Source organism: Lynx canadensis, chromosome B1 (genome assembly GCF_007474595.2).
Source record: "Lynx canadensis isolate LIC74 chromosome B1, mLynCan4.pri.v2, whole genome shotgun sequence".
NCBI lineage: Eukaryota > Metazoa > Chordata > Mammalia > Carnivora > Felidae > Lynx > Lynx canadensis.
In genome coordinates this window covers 148,727,404-148,749,837 of record NC_044306.2, presented here as the reverse complement: position 1 = coordinate 148,749,837, position 22,434 = coordinate 148,727,404, and the positions used below count along the sequence as shown (strand labels likewise).

Here is a 22,434-nt window from a genome sequence, read left to right as displayed (position 1 = left end):
AAAAATATTTATCAAGTACATGATCTTTAGTATTGGACTTAGACCTATGGAAGGAGCTACTGATGTGAATGACAGGTTGGTACCTAGAGGTGAAGCAAAGAGAACTAATATTAGTGGAGGTCTTACCACAGGGTTCAGTAGTAAGGTGGATATTATTTTTCCCATTTTATAGATGAGGAAGCTGAAGCTTGGTAATGTCAAATAACTTGTTCAAGATAATTGGCATGTTCTTGGGTATCAAAATATACGGACATCTATTCTTCTAACTCTTACTGGTTCCCCTGTTTTGAGTTTTCTATATATCTCTCCCTTCCCCAATTCCTATAGCCTTAAGATTCTCCTGTTCAACTTGGGAAGTATCAACTTCATTGATAGTTGGATTGGACAATAAAGGGTTAAAATAAGGGTAATGATAAATGTGAGTGTTGAGATGGTGAGAAATGGCTTATGGAAGTTAACCTAGTGTCACTATGGGGGCTAATCTATTTTTCAGGTTCTCAAAGAGCAAATAAATAATGCTGTTGAAATTTACAAATGGTAGATCAAATTGGATTACCAATTGTAAGAGATGTGGGTTCAGGGTTTTCCTTTAGGACTCCGTTATTTGTCAAACCATCCTGTCTTGCTGTAGAAACTGATCGGCCTTCAGATGTGAATAAGAGGACTGACTAGGAGAAACAATCCTGAATCTTGGTTGTTTATTTGGAAAGAAAAGACCCCTGGGTAATGCCATGATTTATCAATGTAACATCCTTATATATAATGTGTCATTCACTGTCTAATCAGAAAGCTCCAAATTCTCTTAAAGTTATGATACTGTGTTAGCTATTTTCATACATTGTTAATGAGATTGTAAAAGGGTACGACTTATTTGGGGAGAAAAATAGGCTTATGTAAAATTAAAAAATGTGCGTGTCCTTCACAGCAGTTTTACTTTAGCAATTTATTTTTCATATATACATGTGCACAAGGTTACTTACTGTAGCGTTGTTTATAGTAACAAGTGACTGGAAACAACCTAAATGTTTATCATGAAGTGACTGATTAAAATATGTTAGACATTGGGGCGCCTGGGTGGCTCAGTCTGTTGAGCATCCAACTCTTGATTTCAGCTCAGGTGGTGATCTTGCAGTTCATGGGTTTGAGCCCCATGTTGGGTTCTGCACTGATAATGCAGAGCCTGCTTGGGACTCTCTCTCTCTCTCTCTCTCTCTCTCTCTGCCCCTCTCCTGCTCTCTCTCTCTCACTCTCACAAAATAAATAAATAAACTTATATATATATATATATATGTGTGTGTGTGTGTGTGTGTGTATTATACATTTGTATAAGGAAGTACTATTCAGTCTTAAAAAGAATAAATTAGATCTGCTTCTGCCTTAATATACAATCATCTCCTGGATATTAAGTGAAAAACATTATTTAGTATACTATAGCATGCAACAATTGTGTAAAAACAAAACAAAACAAAACAAAACAAAACAAAAAAACAGGTCCAAGCATTTTTATGCTTGTATAGGCATAGACTATTTGGAAGGATATATATGATCTTAGTTCTGAGATTCTTCAGATAAGCAGATTTCTTCTGAGGAGGGTGGGTTGGGAGGGCAACATACTTTCTGTTATTGAAAATGTCTTTGAATATTTTCACCAAATATCTTAAAATGCCATGTGACATATATGCATTTGGGCATACATTGTTATTATAAGAGCTTTGTAGTCACTGATGAGGACTTTTGCATATATGCTTTCCTCTTTGTGCTTTTGAACTTGAGGACTCTGTCAGTTGATCTTTTGACCTAGGAATGAGGACTAGTACTGACCCCCCCTTCCAGGGTATGGTGGATACTAGAGGAAGTTTCAGGTAGCTGTTGAAAAAGCTGAATATGCTTTTTTTTTTAATTTATTTTTTAATAATTTTTTTTTTGGAGAGAGAGAGCACCTGAGTGAGGGAGGGGGGCGGATAGACAGAGAATCTTAAGCAGGCTCCATGCTCAGCACAGAGCCTGACACAGGGCTCAATAACACGACCCTGGGATCATGACCTGTGCCGAAGTCAAGAGTCAGATGCTTCACTGACAGAGCCACCCAGGCATACCAAAGCTGAATATGTTTTTTTTTTATTTTTTAAAGGACAAAGTTAAGGGGGTGCCTTGGTGGCTTAGTCGGTGAAGCGTCCGACTGTTGGTTTCAGCTCAGGTCAAGATCTCTCGGTTCACAAGGTCGAGCCCCACATTGGGCTCTGTGCCTACAGTGCGGAGCCTGCTTGGGATTCTCTCTCCTCTCTCTCTGCCCCTACCCCACTTCCATGCTCTGTCTCTCAAAATAAATAAACTTAAATTTAAAAAAAATAAAGGACAAAGCTGAGTTCTTCTTTTTTTTTTAATGTTTATTTATTTTAAAGAGAAAGAGCACAAGCAGGGGAGAGGCAGTGAGACAGAGGGAGGCAGAGTCCGAAGCAGGCTCCAGGCTCTGAGCTGTCAGCACAGAGCCCGACACAGGGCTCAAACCCACAAATTGTGAGATCATGACCTGAGCCAAAGTAGTATGCTTAACCGACTGAGCCACCCAGGCACCCCCTAAATATGGTTTTTAAAAAGAATATATAAAAAATATAGAGTATTGAAATGGTTAGGTTATACTGCCTGAATAAAGCAGAAGGGTCAGAGAGAAAGAAAACTAGAGAACTTGAAAACATTTTTGAAGTTTAAGTGTACATGGAAATGAGGAACAGAGAAGGAAGTCAGTAGTCTACAGGGAACTAAGATCACTTTATAAACATTATCTCATCTCTTAAATTATACCTTTTTGTAAAAAGTTATTTTCCAGACTTTCAAAAAACCAAATAAATTGAAGCCCAGATGATAATTTGTGGTTTCCTAAGTAACATAAAAAGAAAGTGGCAAAATGAGGAATAGAACCTTGTTTTCTTGATTTCCATGATTAGCATTAGATCACCCGAACCTTCATATGGGACTAGCACCAAAAAATAAAACAGGATTAAAAAAAAAATTCTTTCATAAACTTGATGTGTAAAAGCATTTGTTTCTGAAGTAGGGTTATATTCCAAGCCGCCCTCCCCCCGCCCCCCCATCCAGTCTTAGAAGAAGAGGGTGGGAGTGGTGCTTGAATACTGCTTTGGATATTGTGCTACCCTTTGCTTTGTGACTCTCTCATTCTGGTTCGGGAACAGGAAGGACAATGAAAAAACTAACATTTGCATAGCACTTTACAGTTTTAACCAAACTTTATTTCACATATATTACTTTTCTCATTTTGCAGCAGATCTAAGATCTAGACAGTGATGGTGTTTTGTTATTTTAATTAGGCTTTCACTGCTTAAGAAAGAATAGGCTCAAGAAAGTTGGGGTATTTGCCTAAGATAACATAGCTGGCCTTCACAAAATCGAGCTCAGATTTTTTTTTTTCTTTCTACTCAAGACTAAAGTCTTATGAGGTAGATTTACTTAGTTTTGTGGAAGACCAATTCTGGGTGGAGTATCAATCAAGAAAACATTTGGAAGCCTAAGACTTCATGGCAGAGTGGGTCAACAAGTAGATGGTTTTGGGGGGCAGGTGAGGCTCTGACCCTCCTCTGAGTGCAGGCACAACTGATGTCCTTAATAATCCTCATGTGTTCCTCCAGCGCTTTTCAGAACAGCTTGTCACGTCCTCAGTTGCTGCATTAACTGGAACAGTGGCTAATTAAAGAGAGTGTATTTAACTTTAACACCCTGCCTGAAGACATGCACCAGATTAGTCATAGGAGAGCTATTTTTGTCATTAATCACACATAAATCAGTAAAATGTCTTTGTAGAAAATGTTGGTGAGGTTTGTTTCTCACACTAAATTTTGATAAACAAAGGGTGAGAAGAGCAGGAAAATAAAGTAAGTCTCAAGTTTGGTGTAGGCATAATGATCTTTATGTTTTTATATTTTAGAGATGCTGGGAGAGGATTTGGTGTTTAATGCATTCTGTGATTAAACTGAAGAAGGGTTTCGGTCCAGGGCCTCTTGTCTTTTTTTTTTTTTTTTTTTAACTTTTTAAAAAATGTTTATTTATTTTTGACAGAGAGAAAGAGACAGAGCATGAGCGGGGAAGGGGCAGAGAGAGAGAGGGAGACAGAATCTGAAGCAGACTCCAGGCCGTCAGCACAGTGCCCGATGCGGGGCTCAAACTCATGGACAGCAAGATCATGACCTGAGCTGAAGTCGGACACTCAACTGACTAAGCCACCCGGGCACCCCCAGGGCCTCTGTCTTAATATTTGATATTTGGATTTACTTTGGGGCACTGGAAACCCACTGGGTGGTTTTAAGCAGAGGAGTAATGTCTGATCAGTGCTTTTAGAGTTACCTTGGCTGTTGAGTAGAGATACCTGGCAGAGGGAGGGGGCAATAATATGAAGAACATCAGTGTACTCTAATTAAACATCTGAACAGAGACTTCGGTTTAAACAACAATTCCATTGCCTTAGAATGAAAAATACCTGTCATTTGAATTCCATATTTGGGTTGAATTTGATACTGGGTTCTTAGTTTATCTCAGGATCCTCAGTACTTTTTGAAAGCTCCTGAGGTAATTATAATATGTGACCAGCACTGAGAACTACCCTTTATCTTGGCGAAAACAGGAGAGATCATGGGGCTAAGCATGGGAGAAGGAGGTAATGAGTGAAAAGCTATGGAGAGCTTGCAAAGTGTAACTGTCTGTTCTTGGAATTCCCTTTCCATATTCATATGTTCACTGAATGTTTTTGGTGGTATGAATTTAGTAACATGAAACTTTAGAGTTCGCACATACCCAGCCTCTCCTTGTTCTAATTCCTTCTTAACTGTTCCTTTCTATATGAAGAGAAGGGAAGTATTGAGAAGGAATTACCGGGATATAATACAGTTTGATAAAAATTTGATAGTGTTAACAGAAGAATCCATCTCTTAAAAACTCTTAAAAACATTTCTAATACTAGTTTCATTTGATCCGTTTAAAAAATGTGTGTGTGCATGTATCCACACGAACTGAGAAATTTGAGAAGCCAACCATATTAATGTCTAGCTACTTATCTGCATATGTGGAATTCTGGGTTAAGATTGCTGATGTTTCCTATAACTGGGCAGAACATGTATCTTCTCATTCTCACTCTGGGATTTTTGTGTTTTATTGACATAAAACTATCTTTAATGAAGGAAATAAATTACTTGTAGTAAAATGAGGGACTTAGAATAGGGGTGAAAAGGAATAAAATGACCAAAAATGATTATAGAAGTACTATTTTGTTTTTATAGATTACAACCTATAATCCTGAATCTAATTTATTGTGAAACACTGGATTAGTTATAGCTAAAAATTATCTTTCTCCTTGGGAGTTGCAGTAGGAATGTAGGGAAGATTTGTAGGAGTTTGGGGTATCAAACATAGTAGTCACCACCATTATTGCACTGGGATTTAACGTAGCCAGTACAATTTAGGGCTGTTTATTTGTAGACATTAGGATCACCTCAATGTTATTTTATTCAGTAATACAGTATAGGCAACTCTGTTGAAAGTTGTGCCTTAAGTATTGAGGTTCTTCTTTTCTTTTCTATTCACAGTGGTAGCCGCTCCTCTAAAACATTTAAACCAAAGAAGAACATTCCAGAGGGTTCTCACCAGTATGAGCTCTTAAAGCACGCAGAAGCCACACTTGGTAGTGGTAATCTCCGGATGGCGGTCATGCTTCCTGAGGGGGAAGATCTAAATGAATGGGTTGCAGTGAACAGTAAGTAGCCTGTTTCTCAGTAAGCTCTAAATTAGGTTAGTAGCCTCATTATAGGTTAGTGTTGGAATGCTGTCTGTTCTAGGTTCTAGTTAACAACTTAATGTCACAGAATAGTGATACCTCAATCCACTTTAGCCTTTGTGTTATTTTATTTGTGAATATGGAGTTCTATGAAATTTTTGTCTCCTGTTATAATGTAATACAAAGCACAGATTTACCATCTTCAGTGGAAAAAAATAATAATAACAGCAATTAATGTTTATGGAACACTAATTCTATGTCTTACCCTCTGTTATCCTTTCTACATGGATTATTTTTATTTCATCTTTATAGCATCATGATGTAGGTACTATTATTTCAGTTTAATATAGATAAGGAAGGTAAGACAGAAAGATTAGTAATTTGCCTAAGTCGTATAGTTATCAAATGATAGAACCTAGGCTCAAATATAGAGCTTTAGAGTTTTAGAGACTACATTTTTTTTTTTTAAGGTTTTCTTTTAATTCTAGTTAACATATAGTATTACATTAGTTTCAGGTATACCATATGGTAATGCAACACTTCCATCCATCACCCGGTGCTCATCACAAGTAGAGACTACACTTTAATCACTATGCTAAATTGCCTCTCTCAGTAGTACACTCAGTTACTTATCTATGCCTTTTTTTTTAAAGGAAATTCAATAATGATCTTATGAAATTAGTAAAATATGTTTATCAGATACTCTTTTTTTGGAGTAGACCTTTTAAAAAATTTTAAAACCAGTGTAGTTAACCTACAGTGTTATATTAGTTTCAGGTGTAAACAATAGCGTGTTTTCACCAATTCTGTACATTACTCAATGTTCATCAGTATAAGTGTACTACTCTTTAACCCCCTTCACCTCTTTCACCATCTGCTCCCTGCCCCACCTCCCCTCTGGCAACCGCTAGTTTGTTCTCTACAGTTAAGAGTCTGTTTTCGGTTCGTCTCTTTTCTTTTTTCTTTCCCTTTCCCTTGCCTTTTCCCTTTGTCTTCCCTTTTTTGTTTAGTTTCTTAAATTCCACATAGGAGGGCACCAGGCTGGCTCAGTCAGTGGAGTGTGTGACTCTTTTTTTCGGGGTTGTGAGTTCAAGCCCCATGTTGCATATAGAGATTACTAAAAGAAAAAATAAATTAAAAATTCTACATATGAATGAAACCATGTGGTATTTGTCTTTCTTTGGCTTATTTAGCTTAGCATTATATTCTCTGCATCCATTCATGTTGTTGCAGATGGCAAGATTTCATTCTTCTTTATGGCCGAGTAATATTCCATTCTCCCTCTCCCTCTCTCTCTCCCTCTCTCTCTCCCTCTCTCTCTCTCTCTCTCTCTCCATATATGTGTGTGTGTGTGTGTGTGTGTGTGTGTCTATACACACACACACACAAACACCATATCTTCTTTATCCATTCATCTATGGACGGACACTTGGGTTGCTTCCATATTTTGGCTATTGTAAATAATGTTGCAATAAACATAGAGGTGCACATATCTTTTTGAATTAGTGTTTTTGTATTCTTTGTGTAAATACCTAGTAGTGGAATTACTGCATCGTGTGGTAATTTTGTTTTGAATTTTTTGAGGAATCTCCGTACTATCTTCCACAGTGGCTAAACCAGTTTGCATTCCCACTAATAGTGTATGAGGGTTCCTTTTTCTCCATGTCCTCACCAACCTGTTGTTTCTTGTGTTGTTGATTTTAGCCATTCTGGCAGATGTGAGATGATATCTCATTGTAGTTTTCATTTGCATTTCCCTGATGGTAAGTGATGATGAACATTGTTTCATGTGTCTGTTGGCCATCTGTATGTCTTCTTTGGAGAAATGTCTGTTCATGTCTTCTGCCCATTTTTTAATTTGATTATTTGTTTTTTGTGTGTTGAGTTTGTAGTTCTTTATGTATTTTGGATACTAACCCCATATTGGATATGTAATTTGCAAATATTTCCCCCATTCCATAGGTTGCCTTTTAGTTTTGTTGGCTGTTTCCTTTCCTGTGTAGAAGCTGTTTTTTTTAATGTAGTCTCTGCAGTTTATTTTTGCTTTTATCTCCCTTGCCCCAGGAGACATATTTAGAAAAATGTTGCTATGGCCAGTGACATTACTGCTTGTGCTCTCTTCTAGGATTTTTATGGTTTCAGGTCTCACATTTAGGTCTTTAATCCATTTTGAGTTTCTTTTGTGTATGATGAAAGAAGGTGGTCCAGTTCTATTTTCCCAGCACCATTTGTTGAAGAGGTTGTCCTTTCCCCATTGTATATTCTTGCCTCCTTTGTCATAGATTAATTGACCATATAAGTGTGGGTTTATTTCTGGGTTCTCTGTTCTGTTGATCACATTGATGTATGTGACTCTCTTGTGCCAGTACCATACTGTTTTGATCACTACAGCTTTGCAATATAATTTGAAGTTGGGAATTGTGATGCCTCCATCTTTGCTTTTCTTTTTCAAGGTTGCTTTAGCTATCTGGGGTCTTTTGTAGTTCCATACAAATTTTAGGATTATTTGTTCTAGTTTTGTGAAAAGTACTAAATAGAGATGGCATTAAATCTGTAGTTTGCTTTAGGTAGTATAGACATTTTAACAGTATTTGTTCTTCTAATACATGAGCATGAAATGTCTTTCTGTTTCTTTGTGTCATCTTCAATTTCTTTCATAAATGTTTTATAGTTTTCAGAGTACACATCTTTCACTTCTTTGGTTAGGTTTATTCCTCAATGTCTTATTATTTTTGGTGCAATTATAAATGGGATTTTAAAAGTATTTTATTAATTTTTATTTTTAATTTATTTTACTTTATTATTATTAATTTTATTATTATTATTATTTTTTTTTTTTGAGAGAGAGAGAGAGAGACTGCAAGTGAGGGAGAGGCAGAGGGTGAGGGAGGGACAGAGTGCCAAGCAGTCTCCATGCTTAGCAGTGGGGGGAGGGGGTGGGGAGCGCCCACCATGGGGCTTGATCTACATCATGACTTGAGCTAAAATCAAGAGTGAGATGCTTAGCTGACTAAGCCACCCAGGTGCTCCTACATGGGATTGCTTTCTTAATATCACTTGGAGGAAAACATATTCATTCATAGTCAATATGAATGAATGTTGAAAAATCGAAATATTAGGATTATTACTGCACCAATATTATTATTACCAATAGGTAAACTTAATAAGATTGTTACTAGAGTCAATATAAAAATTATAAATAGCATCAAAAATATTGCAAACCCAGGAATAAGTCCCAATGAAACATAGAAAACTGTTCCTTTATGATAAGTGCTTTTTGTGCTCTTCTTAAGAAATATCTTTGTGAGGGCACCTGGGTGGCTCAGTTGGTTAAGCGTCCGACTTTGGCTCAAGTCATGATCTCCAGGTTCGTGAGTTCAAGCTCTGTGTGGGGCTCTGTGCTGACAGCTCAGAAGACAGCCTGTTGGGGATTCTGTTCTCCCTCTCTCCCTGCCCCTCCCCTCCAAAAATAAATAAACATTAAAAAAAAGAAGAAATATTTGTGTAAGTGAATGGGGGGGAATGGGTGAAATAGGTGAAGCAGATTAAGAGTACACTTATTGTGATTAGCACTGACTAATGTGTAGAATTGTTGAATCATTATATTGTACACCTAAAAGTAACATGCTTCTGTGCTTGCTGTTTCTTGTCTGTTTCTGGTCTCCATTCTGGTCTCCATTCTGTTTCCCATTCTGTTCCATTGGTCTACTAAGACCGCACTATTTTATCCATTGTGCTTTACAAATTTTGATGTTCATCTTGTTCTAACTTAAGAATGTGTTGGATATTCATAGCTCTTTGCATTTTCAAATACATTTTAACTTTTTTGATGGCTATGGACCGGCATCCCACTATCATTTAAATTTGCAATTCCATGATCGCCACTCTCTTTTCATGTGCTTTTTGACCATCTGGAAGCTTCTTTTGTTAACGGTTGGGGTTCAAAATTGTCTCACATTTTTCTACTGGGTTGTTGTTTTCTTTTTGATTCATAGGAGTTCTTTATATATTCTGAATACAAGATTTTTGTTGGTTATATGTGTTGCAAAGAATTTCTCCCACTCTCTGCTTTGCTATTTTATCTGCTTAAGGGAGCCACTTAACAAACAGAAACCCCTAATTTCAGTGTAACCAAGTATTGTGATTTCTTTGTATGCTTTTCACCTGTTCTTTGTGGAGAAAAGGACACTGATAAATCTAGGATTCTGCTTGAGTAAAATTAAAATTTAATTTTTTACTTATAACTGGTATTTGCTTTGCAGCTGTGGATTTCTTCAATCAGATTAATATGCTTTATGGAACAATCACAGATTTCTGTACAGAGGAAAGTTGTCCGGTGATGTCAGCTGGCCCAAAGTAAGACATGGTTCATAATCACTTCTCATTTTTACTTAAAAGTTCTTAGATAGAAAGAAAGCTTCTGAACATATAATTTCTTTGTGTAGCATCTCCTTCACCAATGTAGCACGATTCGCCAATGACTGATACATTTAGTCCAGATTTCTTAGCCTGAGTTTTCTGGCTCTCCCTGTATAATCCTCCTTCCAACCTTTTCTCTGTTTGCTTATGAATCTTCTCTGGTCTATCCAAACTAGATTACTGGCAATGCCTTGCTGTTCCTTCCATTGCATACACTCTGAAAACTTGCTTACTCCATTATTCTCTTGGATATTTTTCTTCTCTTCCCATCTCCCTCTAATCATCTGGCAATATTTTTAAAAAATCCTACCCATCTGCAAGGCTCACATCAATTGCTTCTAAACCTTTTGATTTTTTCAGACTAGATCTGATCTATTTAACCTTTTTGTCTTTGTGATTATATTTCTTTCTTGCACTGTTTATACATGTCTTATTTAACCTATTAGATTCCTTCTTTGTTTAAATCCTTTTTGGTGCAAGAACAGTGCTTGCCACCTGGTTAGCACTTGATAAATGTTTGCTTGGATCGATAGATTCTTGAAACTGGCCTTTATTACTACTATGGCTGATGATAACAATGGCTGCTACCATTTATTTAGTGCTACCTAAAATGTCAAGCCTTTCATGCATTTTATCTTTTACTTCATACAACCCTATGAGGTAAGAAAAGAAATGGAGTCTGAGAAAGGTTAAGTAAGATGTTCAAGGTCCTATTATCTAGAAGCAGGCAGAACCAGATTTAAAATACAGGTCTCTTTGAGTCTAGTGCCTGTACTCTTTTTTTTTTTTTTTAATTTTTTTTTTTTTTTAACATTTTATTTATTTTTGGGAGATAGAGAGAGGGACAGAGCATGAGCAGGGGAGGTGCAGAATCCGAAGCAGGATCCAGGCTGTCAGCACAGAACCTGACGTGGGGCTTGAACTCATGAACTGTGAGATCATGACCGAAGCCAAAGTCAGACGCTTAATGGGCTGAGCCACCCAGCCACCCCAGTGCCTGTACTCTCAATTGCTACATTGTGTCATTTTATAACTTTAAGAAAGATTAATTGGTACTTATGAGACATAAAGAGAGAAGTTTTATTTTTATTTTTTTTTTATTATTTTTTTTTTTTTTTTAAACAGTGAAACACATTTTATTGTAGTATGCTGACCAAGTGAAATTTTATACTGAAAAAAATCACGTAGCAGTATTGGGGTGCCTGGGTGGCTGAATCAGTTGTCTGACTTCTCTTCAGGTCATGATCTTGAGGTTCATGAGTTAGAGCCTCACATCGGGCTTGCTACTGTCAGCAATCCTCTGTCTCCATCTCTCTCTGCTGCTCCTTAGCTCATGCTGTCTCTCCTCTCTTTCTCCAATTCTTTGCTTCCTCCTTCCCATCCACATCAACAAATGGCTCCAGTAGAAAAACAGCTGCCAAAATTTTTCTCTGCAATTCCCTCCTTTCTGAAATCTTGTAAGAAGTTTTATTTTTAATGCTGACTTTTTGTGAAGTATATGCTTCACACCAAAAACAAAACGACATTGCCCAAACTTACTAGTGCTTAGGGGTATTATCATTTTAAGTAGCGACCTTAGATTGCTCATCACTTATTTTAGAATATTTTTGATAACTTTTATGTATTTATTTTTATAAATTTTTCTCATGTTTGTTTATTTTTGAGAGGGAGAGAGAGAGAGAGACTGAGAGCACAAGCAGGGGAGGAGCAGACAGAGAGGGAGAGCATCTGAAGCAGATTTTGTGCTAACAGCGCTGAGCCTTATGCAGGGCTCAATCCCACCAACCCTGAGATCATGACCTGAGCCCAAATCAAGAGTCTGACACTTAACTGACTGAGCCACCCAGGCACCCCTAATTTTGGTAACTTTTAAACTACAGTGTCAGTCAGATTACTTACTACCCAAGAGATTCAGTTTTAGTACTTCATAGTCATACTTTTATTTTTTGACCAAATTCACATACTGAGCAGATTATTACTTGGAGTTGTCTACCCTTATTCTTCAAATTAATTTCAAATGAGCTTAGCTATTTCCCGAATCTTTTAAAGAAAAACTGACAGTTTGCCATCATCAGAGTTGTTCAAAAGAATATGATTTAAATATCTCTTAAGGTAATTTTTTTTGAAAAGAACTTATTTTCAGACTATTTCAAACCTTGAAACTTCAATAATTTTAAGTGTACAGAAAAGGTGCCAGAACACAAGGAACTCCCATATCTTTTTTTTTTTAATTATTAATGTTTATTTTTGAGAGAGAGAGAGAGAGAGACAGTGTGCAAGCGGGGGAGGGTCAGAGAGACACAGAGACAGAATCTGAAGCAGGCTCCAGGCTCTGAGCTGTCAGCAGAGCCCGACGTGGGGATTGAACTCATGAACCGTGAGATCATGACCTGAGCCAAAGTTGGATGCTTAACCGACTGAGCCACCCAGAGGCCCCTCCGTATCTTTTTCACACAGATTCCCTAATTATTAACATTTTACTGCATTTGTTTCATCACCTACTCTGTATATGTACTCATTAACAATTTTTTCTGAACCTTTCGAGCAAGTTATAGACATTAATGCATCTTTACCCCTTCATATTCAACTGTGTATTTGCCAAAAACAAAGTTAGTCTTCTGTATAACCAGCATACAAACCCTCCACATCACTTCCTCCAGTCCATAGACACTGTTCACATTTCATTACTGCTCAATTTTCCCTTTCTGGTCCAAGATTCTACCTAGGAATATGTATGGCATTTATTTGACTTATCTTTTCAGGTACCTTCAATTTGGAACAGTTCCTCAGTCTTTTCCAGTATTTCTTTTCTTTATACAGAAAAGACTTAACATAGCAGGCCTGACTGTTACCCCTCGAAAGGCCTGTTTACACAATTGATCCTTGGATAGCATCTGAGAACCTGGGATTTTGAAAGGGTTCCCACCTCCCTATTTGTTAAAACAGGCTGACTTGCCTAAACTGTTTGTACAAACAGTATGGCTTATGCTTTCCTTCTGGGAGTTTAGAATTTTAATATGTGCCATGCAGAGGGTGCATCTTGACCATTTCTCAATAAAAAATCTGGACAGTGAGTCACTAATGAGCTTACCTGGTAGATCGTATTTAACATGTGTTATCATAGCTCAGTCTTGGGGGAATTAAGTGTGGCCCTTGTGAGTCCACTGGGAAAAGACTCTTGGAAACTTGTGCCTGGTTTCTTCTGGACTTTGCCCTGTTTGCTTTTTCTTTTTGTTGATTTTGGTTTGTGTTCTTTCACTGTAATAGATCATAGCTGTGAGTACAACTGTGTGCTGAGTTCTGTAAGTCCTCTTAGCAAATCGTCAAACATGGGGGTGGTCTTGGGGACCCCTGATACAGTCTGTCTGATGTTTCCTTGTGACCACATTTAGGCTTTGCTATCTTGGCAGGACATTATAGAAATGATAAATTTCTTCTCAGTGGATCATATCAGAGGGCACACACGATATCAACTGTCCCATCACTGGTGATATTAACCCTGATTACTTTATCATCTGAATGTTTGCAAGGTTTCTTTACCTCAAATTTGTCATTTCCCCCTCTGAAATTGATCAGTATTTTATTGTGAGGTTTTCTGATATTATACCAATATCCTTGTTCCTGTGAACTAGGGAGAATTACTACCACTTAGAATACTGGTCTGATCACTTTTCCTGCAGAAACCTTATCTAAGTAAGCTGGTTAGGAGGAATGTATCTAATTTTTCTAAAGTAACAGGCACAGGATCTCTGTAAAGATACTGGAAAAACAAAAAATGATCTTCCTTGTCTCCTTTCCATTCATCCATCCTTCTTCCCTTCCCTCCTTCGACCTTTCTTTACACCTGCCATCCCTCCCTCCCTTCCCCCTTTTTTTTTTTTGAGAGTCTTATGCCCATTTTTAGTGCTGAGAAGATGCATTTGTCGTCATGCTTTGCCATCTTTACTAGAAGATGTTTGGGATTGTACCAAGGAGAGGCATTTGTTAGTAGCTTAGTACTGGCCCCTTGTAAAGTGGTATTGAGTGATGGCTCAGAGAATTTTGTCAGTTATTATTATTAACCAAGAAACGATGAGTATTTTTGCAGTTGATAAGTTTATACCATGATGATGGAAATAAATTTCAAAGAGAATGGTCTGTCAGAGGTGGAATAAAAAAATCAATGTGGGCAAAATAGAATTACAGGATGAAGTCATTCTTAAGTATAGACATGACAAAAGAATAAGAATGGGGGCGCCTGGGTGGCGCAGTCGGTTAAGCGTCCGACTTCAGCCAGGTCACGATCTCGCGGTCCGTGAGTTCGAGCCCCGCGTCGGGCTCTGGGCTGATGGCTCAGAGCCTGGAGCCAGTTTCCGATTCTGTGTCTCCCTCTCTCTCTGCCCCTCCCCCGTTCATGCTCTGTCTCTCTCTGTCCCAAAAAAAAAATAAATAAACGTTGAAAAAAAAATTAAAAAAAAAAAAAAAAAAAAAAAAGAATAAGAATGGATCGAGGAATCATAGTTATAAACTGTAGAAGTGTAAGCAATATATAGTTTTATTTTTCAAAAAGCTTTAGGATATTGAAAATAAGTGTTTTTAAAAACTTCAGAATATTGAAAATGATTTTTAGGTTAACTGTGTCCATTTTTTATTTTTGCATTTAAAAATGAATATGGAACACCTGATCACTAATAAAATGAAAAATATGATTGCAAGGAAAGGCAAAAATGTTAAGGTTTCTTAACATGTGGGAGAAAACATGGATGAGTCCTGTCTTTAAGTGAAGAGTAATGATGCTAAAAGTTATGTGGTTCATGATCTATGTCTCCTAAGAGGATCAAACAAGAATAGGCTTAAGTGTCCCTCGGGACTTTAGTTTCATATTAGGAAGAATCTCTGGACTATGGAAGTGATTAAGCAGTGGAACAGGATGCCAAAAGTTGGAGAATCTCCTCTTGAAGACCTTCAAAGTAGACTTGATAATCTACCCTGTTGCCCAGGGTTGGCAGTAAGGTATGCTGTTAGAATGTTTATTCAGGTGTATTGTGTTTAAGTTTATTGTTCAGGTGTAAGTAGCTATAATTAAATAGATTCCTTATTTATCCTATCTCAAGATAATTTTTATTATTTAAAATATTCTGTAGTATTTCCCATTATATTTTATTTCACCTCCTTCGTTAGACTCACTGACCTGTCATTTTGTTAGTCTAAATTGGAACAGGGTTAGAAAAACAAAACTGATTCAAAGAGAGAAGCTAAATGGTAGCCAAGTAATCTTTTGGAAACTAAAAAAAATGAAATGATAGTTCAGTTTGGAGATTTTTATGCTTTGGAGTTACAGCTGTGTGTTTATTCCTTATCTTAAAAATCAGGTTGTGGTTGCATGTGGGTATGGGTTTGTGTATAACTCCATTACCAGTCTTGCCATACTGTCTTTACTTACTCATTTATGAGCCTATCTCCTCTACTAGTCTATTTTCCATAACAGTATGGAAAGTGTCTTTCATTTTAGTGTCCCTTGGTCAAGAACAGTATTCCTTGATACAGTATTTCTCACATGGTCGGTGTACATTAAATGTTGATTATACCAAACGATAGTGTTCTGTTAATACCCAAATCCTATAGGCATCTTTATTTGAGTTGCCATTTTTCTTTAAAGGCAAATTTGGCTTTTCAGCCAAAGGTACTCAAATACTGAATCATTCTCTTCTTCATGCATCTTCCATGCCGTTCTCTATCCTTAACCCTAAATTTAAAACTACAAGTAAAAATAATTGTACTGCATAAGAAATGTTTTTCAAAGAAAAAAAAAACCATAAAGATTAAAGATGGTTATCACAGAAGTGGAGACGTGGAAAGTTAGCTAGGTTTTCTACCATGGCAATGTATGATTCTAAAATACAAATGCTGTATATAAAGAAAAACTTAGAAAAGTTGAGATTGATGGATCAGCTTAGTTTGGATCATGCTAAATCCAAAATAGTCCAGTCAGTAGCAGTTTAAAAACTCTAAATTTAAATGCCAAATGCAAAAGATCTTTATTTGGAGGAGCAGATTGTTTAAAACATGTCCTGTATACATTCATGATATACATACATTTAACAATATAAAAATATATGCTTTTTGTATAGGTATACTCTTCTATTCTGTGTACCTGTTATCTTTCCAATACAGATATGAGTATCACTGGGCAGATGGAACAAACATAAAGAAGCCTATTAAGTGCTCTGCGCCAAAGTATATTGATTACCTGATGACTTGGGTTCAGGACCAGTTGGATGATGAGACATTATTTCCATCAAAAATTGGTATGATTGTTTTGTATAATTGGGATCCATTATGCTTTATATAATTTTATATGTTTTTGGAACTTTCTGGCTCTCTTCCAGGAACCATACTAGCCTATCATATCTATCACAATATTTCTAATCTTACACATTTAAGTGCCTTATCTTTTCCATACCAAGTTTATCATGAACATTAAGTTAAACCTCCCTGTAATTTTAAACAGTGAGAATATCCGTATATCTTGGATAGTAACAAAATTTGGCCTGTGTTACAGAAAAAAGAGACTGGATACTGAGTAGGCAGCCAATATCATCTGCCATAGTCATATCCATTTCTTGTTTAGGGAAGAAGTTTATGTAACTTATATTCAGTTTTACAGTGTATTTTCAGCAAAGAGGGAGTTTGAATTTATGACCACAGTGTGAATCTTACAGACTATGAAATCAAGCTAGGTGAGAAGAAAACCAGAAGATTTTGAGGGGTTGGCCTGTTAGCAACTTGAATGACATTTGCTTTTTTTTTTTATTTGTTCTTCAGGGCTGACCTTTCAAGTGGAAATTGTTCATAGCCAGCTAGTTCATATGATTTTACCCTCTCAAACTTCTTACAACTTGTGTTTTCTGAAAAAATTAAGGATTTGTTCTATCAACGGACAGCTTTTTGGCTACATTTTATATTTTTATTTATTTCTTAAAGTTCATTCATTTATTATTTCTGAGAGAGAGGGAGGGAGGGAGAGAGGAGGCACACAAGTAGGGGAGGGTAAAGAGAGAGGAAGACACAAAATCCAAAGTAGGCTCCAGGCTGTGAGCTGTCAGCACACAGCGGGACACAAACCCCAGAACTGCGAGATTGTGACCTGAGTGGAAGCTGGATGCTCAACCGACTAAGCCACCCATGAGCCCCTATATTTTATACTTTCAGAGTTTGTGGTGGAGGAGACCACAATGTAAATAGTTGCTGTTATTATGGATTGTTTTAAACACATTTATTGAATGTTTAAACTACCTTGGAGCCTTTGTAATAAAAGGTCTATTTTTCAGGACTCCCTTACATACATCATAATCATTTTTGTTAAGTGCCTTCACCTTATCTTTTATCTCCCATAATATATTTTGTAACTTTTTATTTTGACTCAATTTCAGACTTTTAGAAAATTTGCAGTTGTGCAAAGAACAGGATCCTGTATATCCTTCTTCAGATTTTTTTTTCTTCTTCTAGATTTTTTAGTTGTCAACTTCTTACCATATTTGTGTGTGCACTTTCTCTCTCCCTCCCTCCCACCCTCCCTCTCCTCCCCTCTTTTCCCTGTCTCTTCCCCCTAACTACATATTTTGTTTTTCCTGAACTGTTTGAGAGTAAGTTATGTGATAATGCCTCTTTATCCAAATGCACTTCAGTGTGCATTTCCTTAGAAAATCACAGTATAACTATCAAAGTCAGGAATTTAACAATGATACAATACTGTTGTTTAACTTACAGATCTTTTTCAGATTTTTCACATTTCCCCAATAATATCCTTTATAGCAAAAGAAAATCTTTGACATTTGCTTTCATTCACTTGTCATGTTTCTGTAGCTTTCTTTAATATGGACTATGTGTACTTCAGTCTTTTTGGTCCTTCGTGACATTGATGTTTTCGAAGAGGATAAGCATACTATTTTATAGTGTCCCTTCATTTTGGTTTGTCTTATGTTTCCTTGTGACCTATAATATTTTTAAGTGAGTGTCATGTGATGACACTGAATCCAGGAGTTTTAATATTTGCCTTATGTTTTACCAAACTGGATCATTTTGCCAGTGTAACAAAGGACATGAAATTTTGTATTTTCCTAGTTTTGTATTTGTTTAGTGCTGTAAAAGTGCTCTAATTCATAAAACAATAAGCCTCATTGAGAGGGACTGTAGCTAATTTCAGAATAAATGCACGTGGGTGGCTCAGTTGTTTAAGCATCCAACTTTGGCTCAGGTCATGATCTCGTAGTTTGTGAGTTTGAGCCCCATGTCAGGCTCTGTGCTGACAGCTCAGAGCCTGAAACCTGCTTTGGACTCTGTGTCTCCCTCTCTCTCTGTCCCTACCCGACTTGTGCTCTGTCTCTCTCTGTCTCTGTCTGTCTCAAAAATAAATAAACATTAAAAATAAATAAATAAATGTAGACCTGGAGTAGTAATGAAATAATTTCCATAGAAAAAAATATAAAAAAGTGTTGCAAGCATTTTATTTTTTTTTTAATTTTTTTTTAAGTTTATTTATTATTCTTGAGAGATAGAGACAGAGCATGATCAGGGGAGGGGCAGAGAGAGGAGGAGACACAGAATCTGAAGCAGGCTCTAGGCTCTGAGCTGTCAGCACAGAGCCGGACGTGGGGCTTGAGCTCACGAACCGTGAGATCATGACCTGAGCTGAAGCCGGACACTTAACTGACTGAGCCACCCAGGCGCCCCAACAAGCATTTTAGGTAAAACTGAACATGGTTAATACATTGTATTCAGCACATATTTGTATTGAGACTTGATGTTAAGAAATCTAAGGATATAAGTGTGAGTTTTAGCTTCATTACCATCTTAGGCATAAATTTATTTCATTTTAGTAAAGTGGTAAGCACACAAGAAGCATTAAGGGGTGATGCTGAAGTCTAGTTCTTATTCCATGGAAATTTTAAAGTTCAATTTCATTCATGATATGTTGAGAACTTCTGAAAAGTACAGTGGGTATTATTAAGTAAAATAATTCACAAATATTTCTTTAAAGGGTTGTATTGTTAATTTATGTTGCCATTTGTTGACAAACTCATATTGCTTTGTTCTTGTCTCTTGTTAATAAGGGGGTTGTTTATCTATTTATTAGGTGTCCCATTCCCGAAGAATTTCATGTCTGTGGCAAAAACTATACTCAAACGCCTCTTTAGGGTTTATGCTCACATTTATCATCAGCATTTCGATCCTGTAATCCAACTTCAGGAGGAAGCACATCTCAATACTTCTTTCAAGCACTTTATTTTTTTTGTCCAGGTAAGTTGGATTCGGAGACCTTTAGAGTTCTGATTTTCTTTTCTTTCTTCCTTTTTTTTAAATGTTTATTTATTTTAGAGTGAGAGAGAGTGAGAGAGTGTGAATAGGGGAGGGGCAGAGAGAGAGGGAGACACAGAATCCAAAGCAGGCTCCAGGCTCTGAGCTGTCAGCACAGAGCATGACTTGGGGCTTGAACTCACAAACTGTCAGATCATGACCTGAGCTGAAGTTGGGCAGATAACCAACTGAGCCACCCAGGCACCCCAGGAAGCTTTTTTTGCTCAGTAAAGCGCATTATGCGTAGAATTCAAAGGTGAATACTGCATCCATACTAAAGGTATCCTTTAGGATAAAATTTGCCATATCTCTCTAGTCTTTATGCTCTTCTCTACTTGCCATGATGATAAGGCCTTTTGTTTCTAAATTCCACTCATCTCCAGGTTGGTGGCATGCAAGTCTAAAATGGATCTCAGAGGTCTTGCCTTGACATTGCTTCAGTTAACAGGCCATAATGGAGCGGCTGAATTAGGAACCTGGGTAATTGGCAGGCCTCCAGATGAACTTGGCCCCTTTACCATTTTAGCATTCCTCCTAATCCTCTTAACCCTCAATTCTCAATTCCTGTCTACCTTGGATCTTTTTCTTTTTCTTTTTTTCTCTTTCTTTCCTTCCTTCCTTCCTTCCTTCCTTCCTTCCTTCCTTCCTTCCTTCCTTCCTTCCGCATATTCTGGCCTGGAAATGGGCTTTGTATATAACATCTTTTTCCTCCTCCTTTTTAAAACCACATGCTGAATAATTTTTAAGTTAGGTACTATTCATTATGTCCAAAAGAGGAAAAAATTGCCCCAAAGAGTATTGCTATTCCAGAGGTCCATTGGTCTTTTCTCTGACTCTGGTTGACCTCCTCCTTCTCACTTTAGTTCTCAGAGGTGTAGACTAAGAGGAGTCCGATATTCTCATCCTGCTATAATAACTAGACAGCAAATAGGCAGGACTGAAAAAGAGGTGGAAATGGTTAAGCTGATGAGCTTCTTTTTGGTTGAGGTTGAGAGGGTAGATGATAGGCAGAAGTCCAAGTCTTAAATCTGTGTTAGTTTTGTTTATCTGTGGGCATATACTCACAAATGCCCTCCCCTCATCCCATCTCTACTAAAGAAAAATGTGTCTATTTTCCCTCTCTATATACCCCTCACACTAAAAGCACACATTTCATGTCTCAATTTCACATATATAAACCCATTTTAGATTATAACTTGCCAAAACTGTTGCTCAGAGGAATTACTTTACCATGGTATCCTATCTACAGACACCTATAGAAAAAAAGAAAATCTTATCCCAAAGTTTGCTTCTGTGCTTTGGTTTAGACAGAAGAGGATTGCTAATGTTCAGGTTTTAGTGATTTAGGAGAGGATATTCTCCCTCCAGAAGGGTTACTTTTATCCTACTGTATGATCTTATCTGAAAATGCAATGTTATCTCTCAGCTCCTAGCAAATATTGATACCTAACATTAAGCACATCTGAGCCTATTGAAATGTATTTCAAGACACTGTGACCTTCTTAAAGGTAGTTCCATTAGTATACAGTCACCCCTTGTTGGTGTAAGAGGGACCTCTGCCCTAGACCTCACTGTTTAGAGAATCCTGTTCTGGTCATTCTCCAGCTGTACTCTCACAGAGTAAGGGACCCACAGGGCAAAGAACATACCTCCCAGATCCCTCTGGTTTGTGCTCTGGTACCTGATCTCAATTTTCTTTCCACATGGTCCCAGTTATATTTCCAAGTTCTGCATGGATCTTTTCCTTGGGTCCATTCTTTAAAGGGATGATCATATCTCTGATACGTGTACCTCTAGATCTTAGGGGTAGCGAGATGGCAGCAGTTTGTGAAGGTGTGTAACCATGGCCTACATAAACCAGCCAGGGTGTCCACACTCCTGCAAGTGAGGCTCCTTAAAGTTCCGGGTAGAGCTGGGGGTTGGAAGATCAGGGAGGTTTGCTGAGGGTCAGGGATAGGCTCTCTTCATGTTACTCCTTTCCAGTGCAGAATCCTGAGCAATCTTGAGAATTCTAAATTCGAATCTGCTTTCCTGGTCACTTTGAAGGTATATTTGTTAAGGTAGGAGGATAGAACATGTTTTATTTAACAATGTTTTAGCTTAATGTAAAATTTAATAGTCATATGCTATATATCCATTTGTGTTCTTAGTCCAGATCCCACAAATCTTAGGGGTAGGCTTGCTCTTAAATGCTTCTAATTCTTTCCCCCAGTACTTACTATAATGGTTGACATGATCATCTCAATAAGTGAATGAAATTGGGAGCTCAGAATGCCCCACCATGGCAGAATATGAGATCAGAAGTATAGACAGCCTATATTTATTTAGCCTTACGGTGTTATAGTTGTGGGGAAATCTGTTCAACATTGAAGCTCACAACGACAGGAGTGGAATTCATAAAGAAGCAAAAATTAAATCCAGGCTTTCTAATTTGTTTGTTACAGGATTTTGTTTATCATTTGTGGACTCCGTGTTTCTTATGTTACTTTCATGCTACATCTCATGATAGCTTGCTGATGTTTAACTCTTCTACTCTTCATGTTCATGTAATGTTGAAATTTGCCTGAGATGCTAGAGTTTTTGGTCCCCACTTGTTTGACGATATCTAAATGGTTATTCCCTTTTAACAGGAAGCAGCACTCTCATTTATTGAGTATTCACTTTATGCCAGGAATTACATGAAGTGGTTAGCACACAGTATCACATTTAGTCCCTACAGTAATTTTACAAGGTAGGGGGATTTACCCTAGTATTACTACAGATGTGTACAATATCAGAAGTGCGTAAGTGATTTGCCTAAGTCAAGACACAGAGTGGGGGAATAGGAATACATTTTTTTGAAAAAATGATAAGACCCTTATTTACTTTGAAAGCTAATGTCCAACAAATGTTAATGGAAA

At 37.3% G+C, this 22,434-nt stretch overlaps 1 protein-coding gene across 3 annotated transcripts in view; it reads left to right on the top strand.

Moving 5' to 3' along the window:
- Nucleotides 1-22,434, top strand: part of MOB1B (MOB kinase activator 1B) — a 54,235-nt gene that overhangs the window by 26,544 nt on the left and 5,257 nt on the right. The window contains exons 1-5 of one of the 3 annotated variants that reach the window (XM_030313723.2): nt 16-75; nt 5,592-5,758; nt 10,042-10,135; nt 16,352-16,485; nt 19,314-19,477. In XM_030313723.2, coding sequence (XP_030169583.2) covers nt 20-75; nt 5,592-5,758; nt 10,042-10,135; nt 16,352-16,485; nt 19,314-19,477 — 615 coding nt within the window. In that variant the 5' untranslated portion in view covers nt 16-19. Of the gene's footprint in view, nt 1-15; nt 76-5,591; nt 5,759-10,041; nt 10,136-16,351; nt 16,486-19,313; nt 19,478-22,434 lie in introns of those variants that run through there. The other 2 variants (XM_030313724.1, XM_030313725.2) reach the window with 2 other exon arrangements.